Source organism: Barbus barbus, assembly GCF_936440315.1.
Source record: "Barbus barbus genome assembly, chromosome: 2".
Lineage (NCBI taxonomy): Eukaryota > Metazoa > Chordata > Actinopteri > Cypriniformes > Cyprinidae > Barbus > Barbus barbus.
The window spans coordinates 1,190,444-1,213,940 of record NC_136730.1 but is presented as its reverse complement, the minus strand read 5'-3'; the positions used below and the strand labels follow the sequence as shown (position 1 = coordinate 1,213,940).

At 40.4% G+C, this 23,497-nt stretch overlaps 1 protein-coding gene across 2 annotated transcripts; it reads left to right on the top strand.

Annotated features, from left to right (window-relative positions):
* The first annotated feature begins 714 nt into the window (after positions 1–714).
* LOC306884781 (transcription factor p65-like) lies at positions 715–20,504 on the top strand. 2 transcript variants are annotated; one of them, XR_013785481.1, is made up of 12 exons: positions 717–842; positions 9,403–9,441; positions 10,165–10,301; positions 11,297–11,442; positions 12,976–13,067; positions 14,277–14,411; positions 14,483–14,587; positions 14,751–14,966; positions 15,391–15,465; positions 16,048–16,146; positions 17,070–18,052; positions 18,587–19,168. XR_013785481.1 is itself a non-coding variant. In XM_079440971.1 (11 exons), exons 1-11 carry the CDS (start codon positions 836–838, stop codon positions 17,747–17,749), a joined length of 1,731 nt encoding a protein of 576 aa, XP_079297097.1. In that variant the 5' UTR covers positions 715–835; the 3' UTR covers positions 17,750–20,504. The 2 variants fall into 2 exon arrangements, 1 of the variants encoding a protein (XP_079297097.1); XM_079440971.1 differs by having other exon boundaries at positions 715–842; positions 17,070–20,504.
* The last annotated feature ends 2,993 nt before the right edge of the window (positions 20,505–23,497 follow it).

Below are 23,497 nucleotides of genomic sequence, written 5' to 3'. Positions count from 1 at the left end.
AAACAACCAATCGACAGCAGAGCTGGAGTGCAGTCTGAACGCCTCACACTGGGACACACTCATAACACACTGATAATGATCCGTATCTAGTTAAAAGTGTAATGTGTAAGTCTGTATAGTCTGAAGCACATTTATTTTTATATATATATATATATTCTAACGTGGTGGAAATGGGTTTATGTACTATCATGACATGAAATCCTTTGCTAGGTGTATGATTCATAATTTTAAAGTGCACCTTTTGCTGCAGTCTTTTAAATGTAATTTTATTTATTTTGCTGCACAATACATTTTTTGTGCACAAAGTATTTTAATCATATTTAAATCATATTTTAATATTATTAAAACACTATTTTAGTATTTTTACTTCAAAAGTTTCAAAAGTAACAGAGTTAGTGCGCCCTCTGTTGGAGAATTCCGATCTTCTGAATAAACAATGTTTTAGTTTCATTTTTGATTTTAGTTTTTAACATTTTTCAGGAAAGTTAGCTGTTTTCTCTGCTCATTCATGGTCACACATCCACTTGTTCTCGGTGCATTGATTGATTGACTCTCTCTGGGGTCACAGGCTGAACGGTGTTTTCTCGTGTAGTGGTTAATTGGTTGGTTTGACCGGTTCCGGCGGTGAAGTGTGTGTTTTGAGGCGTTTCTTCAGAGTTTTTGTGATTTTGTGTTGGCGATGTAAGCGCGTCATCCGGGTATTTCCGCGTACGTGCGCGCGCACGCTAAAGAGTCGAGGCGGGGGCGCGGAAGAGAGCGTCGTTCCGTGTCGTTCATTCTTCACTGCAGCGCGGAAACGCGACGGAGAGCGACCCGAGCCGCAGCGACGCGCGACATGGACGGTAAGTCCAGCGTTGTACCGCCGCGCTATTCCTCTGAGCGGCGGGAACGGTTTGTTTGTGTGTCTGCGCGGGAGGGAAAGCCCCGCCGCCGAAGTTTTGCTCTCGGTTTTTTCCGCTCTCCGCTGATCCCGACAAGAATCAGACGCGCCAACACGACTTTAGTTCTGACGCGTTATGGCCTACAGGTGTGTGTGTGTGTGTGTGTGTGTGTGTGTGTGTGTGTGTGTGTTTATTTATTTTATATATATATACACGTGTGTGTGTGTGTGTGTGTGTGTTTATATATATGTATATGTGTGTGTGAGTGTGAGAGAGAGTGTGTGAGGGACAGATTTGTGAAAAGTCACCGATAAAGTAAAACATGTCAGTTCGGGACTGGCTTATTTGGTAAACTTGTTTTAACAGGTTGATTCTGCTGGTTAGTAGTGTGATAGGTAGGTTAAGGGGCGGGTGGGTTACAGGTGGTTAGGGTTAATCCTTTGGGTGGGTTAGAGTTAGTAAACATCACCTCCTCAAAAACATCATGACCTCACAGATAATAGTGAAACTAAACCTGCTCCTCAACTAGACACACACACACACACACACACATATATAAACACACACATATATATACACACATATATATATATATATATATATATATATATATATATATATATATATATACACACACCCACACACACACATATATAAACACACATATACATACACACACACACACACACACATATATAAACACACATATACATACACACACACACACATATAAACACACACACACATACACACACACCCACACACACACATATATAAACACACATATACATACACACACACACACATATAAACACACACACACATACACACACACACACACATATATATACACACCCACCCACACACACGCACATATATATATACACACACACACACACATATATACACACATCTATATACACACCCACACACACATATAAACACACACACATGTAAACACACACACACGTAAACACACACTCACACACATGTAACCACACACACACACACACACACATATAAACACACACACATATAAACACACGCACACATAAACACTCACACACGCAAATATAAACACACACACACATATAAACACAAACACTCACACGCAAATATAAACACACACACACACACACATAAACACTCACACACGCAAATATAAACACACACACACACATATAAACACAAACACTCACACGCACATATAAACACACACACACACACACATAAACACTCACACACGCAAATATAAACACACACACACAAACACTCACACACGCACATATAAACACACTCACACACGCACATATAAACACACACACACACACACATATAAACACACACACACACACATAAACACTCACACGCACATAAACACACACACACACACACACACACATATAAACACACACACACACGCACACACGTCACTCACTTGTGTTCAGTAGAGCAGTGCCAGGCGTTTCAATATTATTCACAGACCCCAATTATGAGAGAGACCCCATCCTACAAAGACTCATTTAAACCTTTTTCTCAGATTCTTGGTGGTGTGACATCACACAAACCCAGGCCCCACCCACCATTGATTGATTGACAGTAGCGTTTCACCTTAGCCCCGCCCTGAGTGAGCAGTCATCAGTCCTCCATTGTTTCAGCGCCGGAGCAGATGAAGACCAGAATGTCTCCGATTAAGCGATCGAGGTGTTTTGTTGTTGAATGTAGTAATGCACACAGCAGTCTGCTCTACCTACATGTGTCTATGTTCTCCTGAATCATTCGGGATCAGCTTCATCTACAGAAGTGAGTGTAAGCAGGGATGGGATTTTTCCCTATAGATACGGGTGACCCATGTGATTCGCACAGATCCGAGTTTTGTTATTTTACTACATGATGGTTGAAATCGTGCAGATGGCCTTAAGCTATTATCTAAATAAACTGCAAAAAGATTGTTTTCTAATAAACATCATGGACGCATGATCCTGAGAGCGCCATCTGCAGGACAGTTCAGAGAGGCCAGCAGAATCAGCGCTGAAGCGTGTTCAACGTTGATAATAATCAGAAATGTTTGAAAATTACACTGAAACCTGGAGTAATGATGAAGAAAATTCAGCTTTGCATCACAGGAATAACATTACATTTGATAATATATTAAAATTGAACACTTTTTTTATTATTTGTAATATTATTTCACAATATTGCTGTTTTTTACTTTATTTTGATCAAATAAATTCAGACTTGATGAGCAGAAGATATTTATTTCAAAATCAATAATAATTGTAATGTTTTCAAACCTTTGGCAGGTACTTTGATAATAATAATAATTACATTAATACTTTGTTATATTGTTATCATGATTATTAAATGCTGCTTTTTATTTTTTACGGGACAATAGTATGTATTATTACAATATAAAATGTCTTTTAATGTGCTAAAATATATATTTTTTATAAGTACTGGGGGCGTGGCTTGGGGCGTGGTCAGATTTTCCTCCTATTTTGTCTGTAGCTGATCACATGCCTGATAAGGTTCTTTTGTGAATCTTTGCCCATCACCTTTCCTAATAATGTGCTAGTTAGCATGTTCCACGGCTAAAGTAAACGGTCTCGTGAGAACTGCTTCACTCCAGGGAAGAGAGGGGCGGGCTCAGCAGAGCTCATTAGCATTTAAAGGAACATGCAACAAAATGGGTTGCTGAAAACTGCTGATTTTGACAGGGTGAAAAGCGTGTGGTTTTTTTTTTTTTTACCTAAAGAATCCTTAAAGACCCTGAATCATATCAGCTTGTGGAAAATGAGCATCCGATGACTCCTTTAAATTACATACATTTTTTCTACTCATTATAGTACTGACCTGTTAACTGTTTCATAAATCTTTATCTTAATCTAATTACATTTTTACTTTTTTGTTTATTTATATTTTTATTTATTTACCATTTTAATTAATTTATTTAAATCACTTAAGATTTAGATATAAATTAGTATTTTCAGTTATCTGTACTTTTATTATTTTAATTTCCTTATTTAAATTGAATTGTATTATTTTAATAAAATTTTGTGTTATGTAATTGTATATTATTCACTGATATATTTTCTTCTATTTATTTAAATCTTTTTATTTATTTTAGAATAATTTTGTATTTTTGTCTGCCTTTTATTTTAATCTTTTTTACTTATGTAAATATTTGTATCATATATTTTGTAAACAAATTTTATATTATGTATTTATATCATATTTACTTATTTTAATCTATATATTAAAGTCATTTTTATTTATTTGTATTTAAAATATTTTTGTATGTAATATACTTTAATATTTTGTATATTTAATACAATAATATTTACTTATTTTAATTTATGTATTTATTGATTTATTTTAAATATATTTATTCATTTAATCTTATTGTTTACACTTTTTAAACAGTTTTTCTGTAAACTTTTTTACGGACCCTCAGCACTCTCTTGTGGGCCCCAGTGGGTCCCTGGTCCTCAGTTTGAAAACCCCTGGTGTATGGCATTTGCTCGCTCAGTGAACAGAGAAAGTCAAGCTTCTGGAAACAAACGCTCCTCAAAAGATCCTGATGATCAGATTTGAGACGCACTGATTTATCTAGAAAATGATTGATGGAGAATCAAGTAAAGCTGAGCTGCTTCAGTCCAGTAAGAGTTCATCTGGAGATATGACTGCAGTTATTCTGACCTTTACTTGATCAAAATCAGAGAAGATTTGACTCTGAAGCAGCAGCTGAACAATTACACTAAAAGAGCTTCTACTGGATAAAACCCTCAACTATCAATCAGAAGAGATGAGGAGATTGAGTGTGAAACCGGTTTAACAGCAATGTTGATCCTTTAGAGGCCTTTATGTATGAAATATGATCTTTGTGAGTCTCAGGAAACACAGCAGCTGTACTGGTGTCAGATTGCAGAGCACTTGATCTCCTCGCTATCGTGTGTTCTTCAGTGAAGCAGCACAGATGATGAAGCAGCTCAGCTTTACCTCCAGCTCTTCATCAGTCTGAGCTCATGAGTCTTGATTCAGGTTCCCAAGATGATTCACTTGCTCTGTCAGCCGAAGTCATCGCTTCAGCGTTCATTATCCCCTTCCTTCCTGGTGTTTGTGCTTGCTTCTGGAGTGTTGTGTGGAAACGTGGCGTTGCTGAAGCGATTGTCGTTGATGTTAAAAGCATTGCAGAATGTTTACACACGGAGCCTGAGATGTTAGATACGCTTCATCTAGCAGACGGGTTAGTCATAACCAGGTTTAAGTAGGTCAAAGTGTGTTTGCCGTGTCCCTCCCTTTCTGGATTTTCCTCTTTGTCCGTCTGTCTCACGCTCAGGATTGTCTTTAGTTTAGTGTCTGATTCATGAATATTCATAAATCTTATGAAAACACACTGTAAGAAACAAAAACTGTAGGAAAATGGGAAAGGTAGCGGCCGTTTCCTGACACGATAAACACAGCAAAATACAACGCATAATTCATTCAAAATATAGGAAAATCACCTGTGATTTATTTTTTAGATTGCAATAAAGCACGTCAGGTTGCATTCCACTCCAAAATAAGGGGTAAAAAAATTACCCAAAGAAGCTATTTTTTACTTTTAGTAAATGAAGCCACGAAATGATATTTAGTAGTAGCCCTTTAGATTAGATTAGATTAGATTCAACTTTATTGTCATTTATGCAGAGTACAAGTACAGAGCTAATGAAATGCAGTTAGCATCTAACCAGAAGTGCAAGAATATAGTGTTTTATATACATATAAGTGCAGAGTAAATGAAGATATGATTTAGGCAAGGCAAGGCAAGTTTATTTATATAGCACATTTCATACACAGTGGTAATTCAAAGTGCTTTACATAAAAGAAAGTGAAATAGACATTAAAATCAATAAAAACATGGAAATAAAAATAATAAAAACAAGGAATTTTAAAATGATATAGAAAATGATTTAAAATAAATTTAAAGAAAATGACACAGTTAAACAGATGAGTTTTGAGTCTGGATTTAAATGTGGCTAATGTTTTAGCACATCTGATCTCTTCTGGAAGCTGGTTCCAGCTGCGGGCCGCATAATAGCTAAAAGCAGACTCCCCTTGTTTTGTGTGAACCCTTGGTATTTCTAACTGACTCGATCCTAATGATCTGAGTGGTCTGTTCGGTTTATATTCAGTGAGCATATCAGCAATATATTTAGGTCCTAGGCCATTGAGTGACTTATAAACGAGTAAAAGTACTTTAAAATCAATCCTAAATGTAACTGGAAGCCAGTGTAAGGACCTGAGGACTGGTGTGATATGCTCAGATGTTCTGGTTCTAGTCAGAATCCTGGCAGCAGCGTTCTGGATGAGCTGCAGCTGTTTTTTTTTTTTTTACAGAATGTACAGTGGAATTGCTATATACAGTATTGAGCAGAGTATATACAGAATATAAATAGGAATGCAATGTAGGGATTGTATGTACATTATGAACAGAGCAATGTAGATTATATAGATTACAGATTATATATACACATTATGAACAGCAGAAACGTGAGAACAGTGGTAATAAATAAATACAGCTGGATGAGTGTGCAAAGTATTGATAGAACAATGTATTCTATGCAAAATAGCAGTAGTGCAATATTTTAGAAATAGTTTACTGTGCTTTGTATAGTAACAACTTTATACAGTTTATAGTGTAATAACTTTAACAATGTGCAGTCTGTGCAAAATATGAGTAGTGCAAATGCATGTGTGTAAAGTACTGTGACCAGTGCAGTAATAATAAGCAGGTGCAGGAGTTAGATTGGTGGTGTGGCGTTCAGAAGTGTCACAGCCTCGGGGAAGAAGCTCTTCCTGAGCCTACTAGTGCGAGAGCGTAGGCACCTGTAACGCCTGCCGGATGGAAGGAGGGTGAAAAGTCCATGGTTAGGGTGAGAGGCATCCTTGATGATGTTTCTTGCCCTGCCCAGACAGCGCTTATGATAAATGTTCTCAATGGAAGTTAACTGGGTGCCGGTGATCCGTTGAGCAGTTTTCACCACCCGCTGGAGTGCTTTGCGGTCAGATGCGGAGCAATTGCTGTACCATACTGAGATGCAGTTCGTGAGTATGCTCTCAATGGTACAGCGGTAGAATTCCACAAGGATCCTGGGATTCAGGTGAACTTTCTTAAGGCTCCTTAAGAAGTAAAGGCGCTGCTGTGCCTTTTTGACCAGAGTGGAGGTGTTATGGGACCAGGTGAGGTCATCAGAGATGTGGATGCCAAGGAACTTGAAACTCGACACACGCTCCACTTCAGCTCCGTTGATGTAGATGGGTGTGTGTGCATGACTCCTAGTCCGCCTGAAGTCCACAATGATCTCCTTTGTCTTCTGGGTGTTTAGTTCTAGATTGTTGGTGGCACACCACACAGCCAGGTGCTGCACCTCATCCCTGTAGGCTGACTCATCGTCATCCTTGATCAGACCTACCACTGTGGTGTCATCTGCAAATTTGATTATGGTGTTGGAGCCATAAACAGGAACACAGTCATGGGTGAAGAGGGAGTACAGGAGAGGGCTCAGTACGCAGCCCTGTGGCACGCCGGTGTTCAGGGTGATGATGGAGGAGGAGAGGTTATCTAACTTAACGGACTGAGGTCTGTTAGTCAGAAAATCTAGAATCCAATTGCAGATGGGTGTGCTGATTCCAAGCTGGCTGAGCTTGGAGATCAGCTTGGAGGGGATTACTGTATTAAATGCAGAACTGAAGTCTATGAACGGCATTCTCACATGTGTGTTTTGACTGTCCAGGTGGGTGAGGGCAGAGTGAAGTGCTGTTGAGATGGCGTCCTCTGTTGACCTATTGTGACGATAGGCAAATTGGAATGGGTCTAGTGTAGCAGGGAGACAGGATTTTAAGTGGGATGCAACCAGTTTCTCAAAACACTTGGCAATGATGGGGGTGAGTGCAACAGGACGGAAGTCGTTAGGGACCGAGGCAGTGGAGTGTTTCGGTACTGGTACAATGGTGGAGGTTTTGAAGATAGTGGGGACAGTTGTTTGGGCCAGGGACAGATTGAAAATGTCCGTGAAGACCTCAGCTAGCTGCTCCGCACAGGCTTTAAGCACACGACCAGGTATTCCGTCAGGGCCAGCTGCCTTCCGTGCATTCACCTTACGCAGAGTGGAGTAGACATCTGATGTGGAGAGAGTGAGAGGCAGTTCACTGGGTTGATGCTCAGCTTTGAGTGAGATCTCCTTATTATTTTGATCAAAACGAGCATAAAAGTGATTGAGCTCGTCTGGGAGGGAGGCAGAGCTGGAGGGGGGCACAGAGTTAGGTGGTTTGTAATCTGTGATAGATTGTATGCCTTGCCACATACGCTGGGGGTCTGAAGAATTGAAGTGATCTTCAATCCTCTGTTTGTGTGTGAGTTTGGCCTGGCAGATACCCTTCCTCAGGTTGGCTCTGGCTGAGCTGTAAGCCTCCTGGTCTCCAGAATGATATGATTACCTAGGTAATACAGAATGATTACCTAGAATGATAATAATAGACCGAGCTGTGCACGGCTCACTGCACTCTCTTTATTGTCACTAGTCACAAGTACCAGCGAAATTAGTCCTTGTTTTTTGGTTTTGGGATGAATTCTGACTTTGATGTGATTCACTCACCTACAAACCTCAGTTCATCAGATTCATACGTGTGTTTCTTCATCAGGTTTGTATAAATGTGTCTCTGCATCAGTGTCTCAGCAATGGATGCTCTGCAGTGAATGGGTGCCGTCAGAATGAGAGTCCAAACAGCTGATAAAAACATCACAATAATCCACACCACTCCAGTCCATCAGTTAACATCTGGAGAAGACTAAAGCTGAAACTAATCCAGCATTAAGATGTTTTTAACTCAAATACCATAGAGTCCATAATAACTCTTCCTCCAGTGAAAAAGTGTTCTGGTCTGAATCAGGAGAGAAATCTGCAGATCAAGCAGCGTTTACAAGACAAAACAGATCTAAACTAATATGTGGCTGGATTTAGATGCGAGAGACAACAGGAGATGCACTTCTTCACTGGAGGAAGAGTTATTGTGGATTATGCCGGAAGTTAAGAACATCTTTTATCAGCTGTTTGGACTCTCATTCTGACGGCACCCATTCACTGCAGAGCATCCACTGCTGAGACACTGATGCAGAGACACATTTCTACAAACCTGATGAAGAAACACACTCATCGTAATCTCGGATGACCTGAGAGTGAACACATTTCATTTTCTAATTTTCATTTTTGACTAAGCTATTCTTTTCATTTCAAATCCATAATGAATCATGAAGATCTAATGAATGAGCACCATTATGAAATGATATTATTATTGTTAAAACCTGATTTTCTGAGTGAAATATGTGAATTATAAGCAGATCTAGCGGTGTCATGTAAACCAAGCGTAACATGGAGTCAGGAGCATCTGTGTCTGGTTCAGGTTTGTGTCGTGTGGCGTCTCTGGAGAGAGTGCTGTAATCTGCTCTGTGTCACTGATCTCTCTTCACTTGTTCTTTCAGGACTGTTTCACCAGTGGGGACAGCCCCCGGTGTCCCAAGGTAGGAGAAGTTTATAGTATTTCTGTCATTACGCTGGCACTGTGTTTGGATTCTCTCAATGACGTTTCTCTACTGAACAGTCATGTTATGTTTAACGATAATAATAGACCGAGCTGTGCACGGCTCACTGCACTCTCACAGACCCCAGAGACACCATTATTCATCAAGGATGCATTAAACTGATCAAGAGTGACAGTAAAGACGGTTCTGATGTTACAGAAGGTTTCTATTTCAAATAAATGCTGTTCTTCTGAACTTTCTATTCATCTGTGAATCCTGAAAAATAAAATATATATCAGTTTCCACAAAAATATTGTGCAGCACAACTGTGTTCAACATTGATAATAATCAGAAATGTTTGTTGAGCAGTAAATCAGTATATTATTATGATTTCTGAAGATCATGTGACACTGAAGACTGGAGTAATGATGCTGAAAATACAGCTGCAGATCACAGAAATACATTACAGTTTAACACATTAACATAGAAAACAGCTATTTTACATTATAATAATATTTCACAATTTTACTGTATTTTTGATCAAATAAATGCAGCCTTGATGAGCAGAAGAGGCTTAAAAAAACATTTAAAAACCTTACCAACCCCAAACGCTTGAACACTAGCACATGAGCTATAGATAATTCTAGATGATATTCTGTAGATTGTTTGAGATGAATTCCCAAACATGCAGCATGTTGTAACTGTGTGTGTGTGTGTCTAAAGGCCATCCGTACGTGGAGATAATCGAGCAGCCGAAAGCACGAGGGATGCGTTTCCGCTATAAATGCGAGGGTCGATCCGCCGGCAGCATCCCAGGAGAGAAGAGCAGTGACACCACAAAAACACACCCCGCCATCAAGGTGAGGCGCTGAGACCTGCTCGTACCTGACACATGACACTAGGGCTGGCCGGTATATCGAGTTTGTACCATATATCGATTTATTTTTATAAGCGATACCGTTAATATAGAGTTTGATACGAGTGTGTCTGAAAAAAAAATCTATAGGGAGGACACAGACTGAACTGCTGCGGAGAAAGTGCATAATACACTTTGTTCTAAACATGTGACAAGCTTTATATGAAGGGCTTTAAAAACTGGTAAGATATAGAAGCCTCTAGTTTGAGTTTAAAGCGGCTCTGACAGAAAGGCTGCGTGTACCGCTGACAGAGACTCGCACTGTTTAATGTGTTTGAGATCTGCTGTTTACCTTAATGCATAACTTACATTTCACAGGTATATTCTCCATCTGTAAATGTTAGAAAGCCATGGAAATATTTCCATTTTGCTGTAAGAAGTGCACGAGCTTTTGCTTTTCAGAGTCTCCACTAAACTTCCCAGACTTCATTCAGAACGAGAGCATGCGCACCAAACAGACAGAGCACAATGCAATAGGAGCGCAATAACTCTGACTAAAATATACATTTAGCTTAAATCTTTGTAGTTAGACAATAAATGTAGAATTTTAAACCTACAACTAAGTGTATTTGTATGATAGCACTAACTGTAATGGGTTATCAAAACAGCCTTTTTACTCAATTAGTCTGTGCTTTTTTAGTATTTAAATTTTTTGTTTAGTAAATTTAACTTCTGCTTTAAAAGCATTATTTTTGTTTTTAGATTACAATGTGACGATGTTAGAATGTAATGTGATTTTAACCCTTTTTTTGCACATAATATATGCCTACATGCTTACATTCACTTTATTTGTTTAATCCAAATACAAAATATTGAGATATTGAGATACCATATTCCGCAAATCAGCCAAAAAATACGGAGATATGAATTTCTGCTCATATCGCCCAGCCCTACATGACACCGCGGCGGTCACATGACTCTGTGCGGCTCTTCTCATAGGTTCACAACTACAGCGGGGCGCTGAGAGTGCGGATCTCTCTGGTGACCAAGAACCAGCCGTACAAGCCACACCCACACGAGCTGGTGGGCAAAGACTGCAAACACGGATACTACGAGGCTGACCTACAGGAGCGGCGGATACACAGGTGTGTGTGAGTGTGTGTGTGAGTGTGACTGTGTGAGTGTGTGAGTCTGTGAGTGTGTGAGTCTGTGTGTGTGTGTGTGTGTGTGTGTGTGTGTGTGTGTGCGTGCGTGCGTGTGTGAGTCTGTGTGTGCGTGAGTCTGTGTGTGTGTGTGTGTGTGTGTGTGCGTGCGTGCGTGCGTGAGTGTGTGTGTGAGTGTGTGTGTGAGTGTGTGAGTCTGTGTGTGAGTGTGTGTGAGTCTGTGTGTAAGTGAGTGTGTCTGTGCGTGCGTGCGAGTGTGTGTGTCTGTGTGTGAGTTTGTGTGAGTCTGTGTGTAAGTGAGTGTGTCTGTGTGTGTGTGTGCGTGCATGCGTGCGTGTGAGTCTGTGTGAGTCTGTGTGAGTGTGTGTGTGCGTGTGTGTGAGTGTGTGAGTCTGTGTGTAAGTGAGTGTGTGTGTGTGTGTGTGTGTGCGTGCGTGTGAGTGTGTGAGTCTGTGTGTAAGTGAGTGTGTCTGTGTGTGTGTTCATAATACAATTAAGAAAATGTAATTTTTTTTACATTTACAATTTACAGAATGAACAGAAAATACACTAATAAGAAAGAATAGTGCAGACATTTAATATGTATTGATATGCAAATAAGCAGACTTTTTATTTTATTACCAAAACTTCTTATACACTAGCAAAACATTACTCTTCAGTATACTTAAATATATAACATACGTGTGCAGACAAGTAGAAGAACGACGATTACAAGACACAAAATTAGTGTAAACGTGGCTACAGAGAGTATTGAAATGCATTATACAGATAGCAAAACACATTAACATTTAAAGGGGAACGTTATGAAAACATACTAGTTTATTATCATTTGAATCTACAGCAGTGGAGACATTAATTTGTGTTATTTTACCTAAAATCAGGTTTACTTCACACATACCTGACAGTAATGTAAATATGAGTTTGATTTACAATAATAAATCCAGTTCAGAGCTCATTTTGAGCGGATCATTGAATCAGTGAGCTGTTGACTCTTTTGATTCACAAATGAATCGTTCGGAGTGAGTTGTGAAGCGATTCAACAGCTTGATTGTAAAGAATCGGCTCATTCAATCGCTCTTGTGTCTTAGAGCAGGTGGTGATTTCTTCAGTTCAAAGTAATGAAGAACAAGATGTTTTTATGAAATGTAGTGGAGTGTAAATGGCGATATTATGCTTTGTTTGGAATGCAGTAAAGTTCCCCAAAATAAAGAAGTACAGTATCTGTAAAAGCACTCTTGTTCCTGTCCACCTCTTCCAGCAACTGATTTTAATTCATTCAACTCTGTTGAAACACATGGAAACGAGCAGATTGGTCTCTGGTAAGTGTGCGTGTTATTTTTGGTCAGTGCTATATTTAGTGCTGCTGTCGGAAACATCTCATCACAGCGCTGCTTCCGGTTTGGGCTCACAGATGTGTGTTGGTGGGAGCTCCATCTCGCGGCTCGAAGCCGTCCGTTTCCAGAGCTCAGTCTGTCTCTGCTTTCATCCGTCTGCAGACTCATTTCTCTCTTTCAGTTTCCAGAATCTGGGTATTCAGTGCGTGAAGAAGAAGGATGTGGGAGATGCAGTTTCCTGTCGCCTGCAGACACAAAACAACCCCTTCAATAGTAAGACACACACACACACACACACACACACACACACACACACCAGGACACTCAGCCTGTGTGTGGAAACCCTGATTCACTTTACTTCTCAGGAGTCACAGATGAACAGAGAGTTCACAAGAACAGTAGTTATAGGAAATAGGAATCTTTTGCTACATTATGAATATCTTTACTGCCACTTTTGATCCATTTAATGAGTCCTTGATAGAATAAAAGTATTAATTTCTTACTGACCATAAACTATTAAATAGTAGTGAATGACGGTCTCCACAAAAATATTGTGCAGCACAACTGTGTTCAACATTGATAATAATCAGAAATGTTTGTTGAGCAGTAAATCAGTATATTATTATGATTTCTGAAGATCATGTGACACTGAAGACTGGAGTAATGATGCTGAAAATACAGCTGCAGATCACAGAAATACATTACAGTTTAACACATATTCACATAGAAAACGGCTGTTTTACATTATAATAATATTTCCCAGTTTATACTGTACTTTTGATCCATTTAATGCAGCTTTGTGAGCAGAAGAGACTTCTTTCAGAAACATAAAAAAAATCCTAATTATTCCAAAATGTTGACACATAAAATCTTTTGTAAATTCAAATAATATTTCTGGTATAAATTACATAAATAATAGGTTTGTGCAATGACTGAAGCTCATTGTGTATTTATGACCCTAATATGTGACCCTGGAGCACTAAACCATCATAAGGGTCAATTTTATGAAATTGAGATGTATACATCATCTGAAGTTGAATAAATAATCTTTCATTGATGTATGGTTTGTTATGATAGGACAATATTTGTCTGAGATACAACTATTTGAAAATCTGGAATCTGAGGGAGCAAAAAAATCTAAATATTGAGAAAATCTCCTTTAAAGTTGTTCAAATGAAGTTCTTAGCAATGCATATTACTAATCAAAAATTAAGTTTTGATACATTTATGGTAGGAAATTTACAAAATATCTTCATGGAACATGATCTTAATATCCTAATGATTTTTGTCATAAAAGAGAAATGTATAATTTTGATCCATACAATGTATTGTTGTCTATTGCTACAAATATACCTGTGCTACTCATGACTGCTTTTGTGCTGCAGGGTCACATGTTTGATTAGGCGTCTGTAGAATCATGTTTTGTCAGTTGCATGAGAATTACTCTCCGTGTGTGTGTGTGTGTGTGTGTGTGTGGTGCAGTCCCCGAGCCCAAGATCTGGGAGGAGGAGTACGATCTGAACGCGGTGCGCCTGTGCTTCCAGGTGTCCATCACGTTGCCCAGCGGAGAGCTGTACCCCCTGGAGCCCGTCGTCTCGCAGCCCATCTACGATAACCGTGAGTCCCGCGCCGGACACACGTCTGACCGCTCACACCTGAGCCTGACCCTCTAACCTCTCTCTCCTCAGGAGCGCCCAACACGGCTGAGCTCAAGATCTGCCGCGTCAACAGGAACTCGGGCAGCTGCGGAGGAGGAGACGAGATCTTCCTGCTGTGCGACAAAGTGCAGAAAGGTCAGAATACACACACACAAACACACGACAAGCCAGCCTCATTCAGCAGCACTGAGACAAAAAAGTAAAGTAAATCATTATTATTCTGCAGCTTGTGTAGTTTGAGTGCTTGTGTGTGTCAGTAGTGATGTGTTGTTGAATGTTTTGACGCTGTGTGCTGTAGAGGACATCGAGGTGCGGTTCTTCCAGGACTCGTGGGAGAGCAAGGGCTGTTTCTCTCAGGCTGATGTTCACCGGCAGGTGGCTATCGTCTTCCGCACGCCGCCCTACCGCGACGTTAACCTGACGGAGCCGGTGCGTGTGAAGATGCAGCTGCGCAGGCCGTCCGACCGCGAGGTCAGCGAGCCCATGGACTTCCAGTACCTGCCGGCCGACCCGGGTGAGAGCCCTGCCCTGACACACCTCACACCGGAGCTCCGCTTGAGGAGAAACACCACACTGCTGTTCCAGCTCTATATACTCTACAACACCAAACACATTCACTTCAGTGTTAACTCCGCGCTAGATTTACTCTCACTGATTCACAATCACAAAACAACACTATCTGCATGTGCTTTAAAGCCTTGCTGCTTAAAATAAAAATGGAAATAATGACACAGATTTTTTATCTCCACCCACTTTAGCCTAAATATCTGCTATTCTTTTTTTATATTTGTTACCTTGATAGGGAAATTAGTTTGTCTGTACTGCTCAGACAACTTGCAAAATAGTCAAACCAACATGAGAGAGAATTGTGATGAAGTTATGAATCGTGATATTTCTGAAAGAATCGTGATATTGTTTGTTCTGTGTTGAATGAGCAGATGAGCACAGGCTGATGGAGAAGCGCAAGAGAACACAGGGCATGCTGCAGAACCTCAAACTGGGCATCACCACAGGTGTGTGAGAGAGTGTGTGTGTGTGTGTGTGAGAGAGAGTGCGTGTGAGAGAGAGTGCGTGTGAGAGAGAGTGCGTGTGAGAGAGAGTGCGTGTGTGAGAGAGTGCGTGTGTGAGAGAGTGCGTGTGTGAGAGAGTGCGTGTGTGTGTGTGTGTGTGAGAGAGTGCGTGTGTGTGTGTGAGAGTGTGTGTGTATGAGTGTGAGTGTGTGTGTGAGTGTGTGTGTGTGTGTGTTTGAGTGAGAGTGTGTTTGAGTGAGTGTGTGAGTGCGTGTGTGAGTGAGTGTGTTTGAGTGAGAGTGTGAGTGTGAGTGTGTGTGAGTGTGAGTGTTTGTGTGTGTGTGAGTGTGAGAGTGCGTGCGTGCGAGTGCGAGAGTGCGTGCGAGTGTGTGTGTGTGTGCGTGCGTGTGAGAGTGCTAGTGTGCGTGTGAGAGTGAGTGTGAGAGAGAGTGTGTGTGTGTGCGTGCACGCGTGCGTGAGAGTGTGTGTGTGTGCGTGTGTATCACAGCATCACTGCAGTATAGTGTTTATTTCTTGTTACTGAACACACAGAGCTCTAGGTAATGATCAGTGCATGTGTTGTAGGTGCAGGATCCTCCATGCCTGCAGACCGACGGCCGTTTAGCACCGCTAAACGAACACTAGGCTTCTCTAAACCCACAGCGGCCTGCAGCCTCCCACCAGGTAACCAGAGCTAACCTGATTCATGTGGATGAGTAGGAGTTAAAGAAATAGTTCAAAATGAGCATGTGCAGAAAATGTGTTCACCCTCAGGTCATCCAAGATCAGGATGAGTTTGTTTCTTCATCAGGTTTGTAGAAATGTGTCTCTGCATCAGTGTCTCAGCAATGGATGCTCTGCAGTGAATGGGTGCCGTCAGAATGAGAGTCCAAACAGTTGATAAAAACATCACAATCAGCTTTTGTCTTCTCCAGATGTTAAAGGATGGATTGGTGTGGATTATTGTGATGTTTTTATCAGCTGTTTGGACTCTCTGGACTATCTGAGAGTGAGGATATTTTGTTTTTGGGATGAACTATTCCTTTAACATCTCTTTTTTTCTGTAAGCTTGTTGTGAAACTGTGATACATTTTATTTTTCAGGATTCACAGACGAATAGAAAGTTCAAAAGAACAGCATTTATTTGAAATAGAAATCTTTTGAAGCATTATAAATGTCTTTACTGACACTTTTGATCAGTTTAATGTGTTCAGAGCTCTGAATGATGGTCTTACACGTCTGTTTCTTCCACACGTGACCCTGGAGTACAAAAACAGTCATAAGTAGCACATATTAAGTAAAGATCATGTTCCATGAAGATATTCAGTAAATTTCCTACTGTAAATATATGAAAACTTCATTTTTGATTAGTAATATGCATTGCTAAGAGCTTCATTTGAACAACTTTAAAGGAGATTTTCTCAATATTTAGATTTTTTTGCTCCCTCAGATTCCAGATTTTCTAATAGTTGTATCTCAGCCAAATATTGTCCTATCATAACAAACCATACATCAATGGAAAGATGGTTTATGACTGGTTTAGTGCTCCAGGGTGAGGTGTGCTGCAGGTACAGTGTGTAAAGTGCGTCTCTCTCTGTGTGTTTCAGTGGCGTCTGTGGGTGTGTCGGTGAAGCCACAGACCTCCGCGTTCTTCTCTCCTCCCCCGGGTCAGCTCTTCACTCCAGCCACTCAGAGTTCGCTCAAGCTGGATCCGCCGGTCTCCAGCTCCACCAGCGACACCTGGAAGTTCCTGCAGAGCCTGACGATGGACTCCCAGCCCAAACCTGTGCTCTTCCAGAGCCCCAGCGTGCCGCAGGACTTCCCCACAGTCAACCTGTTGGACCTGCAGGAATTTCCCCTGAGCAGCTACATCACATCGGAGCAGATGTGCGCTCCGAGTGCCGCCGAGCCCGGCCCCGGACCCAGCACCGCTCCCCAGGAAGCCTTCAGCGACGAGCTGCCCGAGTTCCCCAGCTTCTCCGAGGTGCATGGCTCCGACGTGGACAACATCAACATCGAGGATTTCCAGGCTCTGCTGGGTCAGAGCGGCCTGCCGGGCGAAGCCAGGCCTGCGGAGGACCCCGCGGGGCCCGGCTCCACCTGGATGTCCTTCCCTCCCAGCATCGCCAGCCTCATCCAGAGCGAGAGCATGATGGATAGCGCGGCCCCCGTGGCCCCGGCCGTCCTGGACGATCTGGAGGTGCTCAACTCCATCGAAGACGACCGCTTCATGTCCATCTTCACCAGCACAAACCAGGTGGGCTTTCTATCCGGACACCCCACCTAGAGCACGGGAACCTGAGGGCCCTTGTATTCCTGATGACTGCAGACGGTCTTGTGTACAGTGCTTTCTCCTCGCATCTCTCACCCTGAAGCAGGATCGCCAGCTAAACCAGACGGTGCCTTACTGACCGGCTCAGCCAATCACTGCGCAGCATCCACAGCCTCGCCGACCAATGACTGTTGAGAACTCTGAGCTCTAGTGCTCACCCAGCAATTATGGCCACTGTAGAATGTACTTCTTCAACTAAGAAGAGTTTATTAACACTTTTAAAGGAGTCATCACCGTTTTTGTCTTATTTTTTAAACGGTAAACCTGTTTTCATTTGATCATTTAATTAATCTGTTAAAGTGGAGGGATAACACATTTACAGTTTTATTATTCTTTTAAGGTTTTATGCCGTTATTTACTTGCCACTGATAATACTTTTATTTTAAATCATAAATCCAGAAAAATTAAGACAACAGAGATTTTCTGAAAAAGAAAGGATTTCATAGAGCACTATTGTGTAAAAATGTTAATACATTATTAAAATGTTATTATAAAAATTTAAGCAAGCCATTAAAATGGACTGAGAAGAATAAACAAAAACTGATTTCAAAATTAATTTTTGTTAAACTTATAATAAATTGTTGCTTATTAAATTAGACAAGGAATTAGCCATGCTTTATAAGCACTACTTTATTATTACTCAAATGGAATTTAAAATAGAAAATTATAAAATTGAAAGTAAATAAAACTGACTTCATAGGGCCCAAAATATAAATTTTGTTATATTGCGTATGATTTCAATTAATCAGACAAGCTTTGTGGTTACTAAAATGTAATTTACCATTAAAACAGGATCCAGAAAAATGAAAAGGAAAGAAATGGAGCTGCAGGACTAGCCCTAAATCACTATGAGCACTAGTAAGTCTTGTTTATCTAGTGCTGGTCCAGTCAGATGTGGAGTTAAAAGCATCTCTGAAGGCTTCAGCTTCGGCTTCATTCCCATTCCCCGTCTCGTCTGTTTGTCTTTTATTGTCTGCTGGTTTCTTCTGGTGATCCGTTACACACATGATGCATGAGTCAATCTGACAATACCTGGCCGTTTGTGCCGAACCCAGCACTGACAGCTGCGCTGCGCATTCACACGCTTCTGCAGCTCTAAGGACTTGTAAATATCTGATCTGAAGAAGAGCTAACTGTGTGAAGGACAGAGGTGACCGAGTTCAGTAAGATCCACCGCTGCAGCTTTAATGCAATCATCCTTCATGATGTTCTGTTGTAACTGTAGGCAATCATGTTACTGCAATAGTTAATCACTCGCTTGCATGGGAAGAGAGACCGAGCCAATCGTTTCTGTTTCCTGGCCTTAACACAGTTAATACAATTATGAAATATTCTTTTGTACTATTTGAGCTGTAATAAATGCATTTACATCTCAGTTCTGCCTTTCATAATTTTGTTTACATCGTGCAATACTGAGTTGTTTTCATCTCGTCGTGTGGTGCAGATGTCCTGTTTTGACATGATTCGAGGAGGACCTGTGTTGTGCACAAATCAAACACACTTTTGTCTTATTATGTGAGCTGCAATGAATGCAAGCAACTGCTTTATCTCAGAAAAACACTGTTTGAAATGTCCCAGATATATTTGGCAAAATGAACGAATGAACCAAACCGGCCTTGTCAAATATAAAAAAGACACTTTAAAAGGAAAAACTCAAAAATCTCAAAGCCCTTCAACACTTGGGCTCGTCTTCACGTGCAGTCATCGCTGGACGTGGGCAACACAAGAGACTACGAGACGGGGCAGGGAAAGGAGCTTCGCGTCACCTCCTGGTTGATGATGTGCGAGTGGCGAGGAACGCTCTCCAGGTCGAACATGCTCTCGTAGATGGTGGGCAGATCTTCCAGCGGTTGTTGTGGTAGATGCCCAGGTACGAGTAGACCTCAGGTTTGTAGTAGAGGATGCACTTGACGATGGCAGCATCCAGACGCATCACCTGCTCCTCGTCGGTGAAGTTCTGGTTGTAGACACAGATGACGTGCCTGGAGTCGGAGTGCGGGTCTCGGGGGCTGACTTTGGCCGAGTCGATCTTGCCGTCGAGTGATGCTCTCCCAGGCGCGGTCCACCTTGAAGCCTGTGTCCAGGTGCATCAGCCACTTGCCGTAGAGCACGCTGTGATTGAGCTCCAGCAGCGTCTCCCAGCTGTCCTGCAGCCCCTCCACGTCTCCGGTGTCGTTCCAGTACTGCGGCCCAATACTTCCCCAAAATTAATCAAATATTCCCCCAATTTAGCACATATAATCCAACCCAAAAACTCGGTTTCATTCTTGGCGAAGAAGCCAAATGTTGTAATATAGCTGCTAGATTTGTAGCATCTTGTCATCTCCTGAGAGACAGCCAGAGAGAAACAAACAGCCAATAAACACACACTCACTCACAGCACAAACACACACACATTACAGCTACACACATCTATATCATCTATACAATGTTCAGTTCTCCAAGTTCAGTTGTTACATGATGCCTATAGTATAATCTTTTATTGATTATTATAATTCTTTATTTTATTAACAGTATTAGCATTTTTTTTGTTTTTACTATATCTAGCCATGTGTTTATGTAATAATGCTTTTATTTAGTTTCATTATTACTATTATTTTCTCTAAGCTTTATTAAATGTTCAGAAATTCTAAATCATTTTCTATGTTGTTTTAATGCTTTGGCAATACAGAATGTATGTTTTTGTCATGCCAATAAAGCTTTCTGAACTGAATTGAATTGAATTGAGAGAGAGAGAGAGAGAGAGAGTGTGTGTGTGTGTGATAGAGAGAGAGAGAGTGTGTGTGTGTGTGTGATAGAGAGAGAGAGATAGAGAGACATTTGACATTTATATCTCTTTATTTATAAAAAAAAAAAATATATATATATATATAACTTTTTACGTGTTTCTCACAATTTCCAAAATACTGATCTCATATCACATTCAAAACTACATAACATTTAACTTTCCACCAAAATTAAAAATTAAGAATGAAGTTTTCCTCATGATCCATAGTACACAGCACATCATTTAAACCCCATGTTTCCTTAAAACAAACCAGATTTGTTTGTCAGTTTAAAAAACACAAATTCTGCTCTAATCCTTGAAGTCACAAAAGCTCTTAATATTCTCTCTGGGTCTACTAAAGCTTCTTCATTTACCATTTTTTTCCGTGTTACCCATATTGCCATTTTGGTTTCCGCTATTAGAAAGTTAATTATACCAATTCTTTTCTTATCTGAAGCCTTATATTCAGGCCCAAAAATAAAAATATTATAATTAAACTCTTCCCCTAGCTTTCCAATCCAGTTTTTTAACGTCTGAAATACACTTCTCAATCTAGAGCAAGATAAGAACAGATGATCAATTGATTCCTCTAAATCACAAAAGGGGCACTTCTTTTCTACAGTGGGATCGATATGTGCCACGTGTCTGTTTGTAGCTACTGCCCAATGTATAATTCTCCACTGTAGATCTGCAGTTCGTTTTTCAATAGGAGACTTATACACTGACCTCCAGCATCTTCTAGGAGAAGAGTTTGGCCCCAACACATCTGACCACTTGGTTTCTTTACAGTCCCTCAGAATTGACTGCTGAGCAACTTTTACACAAGTCAAATACAATGTTTTCTTTGAAGCATCTTTGAACCCATGTATCTCTGGAGTCCTGAACGTGAGAATTGAGTCGTCCTGTGGTTCTTCTTCCACCAAAGCAGAAACGTTGAGGTCAGGAAAAAACTCCTCTTCTATCTCTTCCTCTTCTTCGTTCATATCCTCTTCTCTTAATTTTTGACGATGAGTAGAAGGAAAAAAAGAGACAATCTCATCCATTACGTGTTTCATGAATCTGCTGGATTTGATTCCTGTCAGGTTACACATTTCCTCTGGGCTTTTCCACCCATCATAATGTTTTAAGTCCATTATCCTTGTGCATCCAGCTCTTGCCATTACTTCCTGAAAACTTTTGGACATAAGCGCCTTTACTTGAAGTAAGGGATTATGAAAAAGAGGTTCTTCGTTTATCCAGGATTCAGAATAAAGCAGGTCTCTCTTCAGTTGAAAATTTGAAGACCATGTTTTCAGCATTGTTTTGTAAAAAGCAGATGTGTCTTTTAAATCCATTTCTGTTAATTTAATTAAAAACAAATGTAAGTCATATTTCAAAAACATCAACTTTGTGTAGCAGTTTCTTAGCGGTATCAGTCCAGCACCTGTTCGAGTACAGCAACTTTTGTGTTGCCTGCAGCCTGAAGGTATTAATTCTGCTTTTAATGTCAATTAGTCCTTGTCCACCTTCATTTACTGGTAAGAAAAGAACAGCAGCTTTAGTCCAGTGTTGTCCAGTCCAAAAAAAATTGACTAATCTTCTTTGTAATTCATGGACAATATCATCTGGAGGGTCCAAGACATTCATTTTGTGCCACAGTGCTGAAGCTGCTAAATTATTTGTGACCAAAACTCTTCCCCTATAGGATAACTGTGGTAGCACCCATGACCACTTAGACACATCTTCTCCACAATTCCTTCCCAATTTTTCATCTTAAAACCCCTAAACATTTCAACCCCTCCTGACTCCACTTAACACCACCTGGAAGCTCTGGTGGATTTTCATTTACCTTCAGACCACAATAAAAACCTTTTCCCAATTCACTCTAGCAGTCGATGCATTTTCATACATTTTCAGCGTTTCTTTTAAAACGGATACATCTCTCTCATCCTTAAGAAAAATTGTGACATCATCAGCATATGCAACAAACTTAATAGGCTTCTCAACAAAAACCCCTTGTAATGTTTTCTTTAACCTACACAGTAAGGGTTCAATGGCCAATGAATACAACATCCCTGATAGCGGGCATCCTTGTCTAATTCCTCTCAACACTGGAATGGGCCGACTGAGCCCACCCCCCACTTTCAACATTACAGATGCATCATTATACAACATTTTTATCCATGAGATGAAATTCTGACCAACCCCAAAAGCTTGAAGTGTTTTAAACAAGTAAAAATGACTAACTCTGTCAAAAGCTTTTTCTTGATCAATTGCAAAAATACCTAAATTTTCACCATTCAAACTTGCAATGTCTATCATGTCTCTTACAAGAAACAGATTGTCCATTATTGTTCTATTGGGGATGCAATACGTTTGATATTCATTGACCATACATTCTAAAAAGGGTTTTAATCTATTAGAAAGGCACTTTGCCTAATTTTATAGTCCGTACATAAAACAGCCACAGGTCTCCAATTTTTCAACAAACCAAGATCACCTTTCTTCGGTAATAAGGATAAAACTGCCCTTTTACAACTAGTAGGCAATTCATGTTGTTGATAACAATAATTAAACACTTCATATAAATCATCCTTCAGAAGGTTCCAAAACTGTTTATAAAACTCCGCCGGAAGTCCATCTATACCCGGTGCTTTTCCAGTTGAGAGTTTTTGAACAGCTTCAGACAGTTCTTTTAACTGGAGTCCAGAGTCCAGCTGTTTACTCTGTTCATCAGAGAGTTTCAGTAAGTCTTTATGCAACTCCTCCATGCAGTCAACGTCACATTGTCCTTCTCCAAATAAGTCCATATAAAATTCTGAAGCAATTTTTCTCATTTCTTTAAGATCTGAAATCACATTCCCATTTACATCTTTCAAATACAACATCGTTTTTTTCTCTTTTACTTTCTGCTCCAAATTAAAAAAGAAGGAACTTGGTGCATCCATTTCTCTCAA

What these genes read in the sequence shown, in the direction of transcription:
- LOC306884781 (XM_079440971.1), top strand. An exon ending in CAGGAGCGGCGGATACACAG is followed by an intron (nt 11,443 to 12,975) that starts GTGTGTGTGAGT and finishes TCTCTCTTTCAG; the next exon opens with TTTCCAGAATCTGGGTATTC. An exon ending in CAAACTGGGCATCACCACAG is followed by an intron (nt 15,466 to 16,047) that starts GTGTGTGAGAGA and finishes CATGTGTTGTAG; the next exon opens with GTGCAGGATCCTCCATGCCT.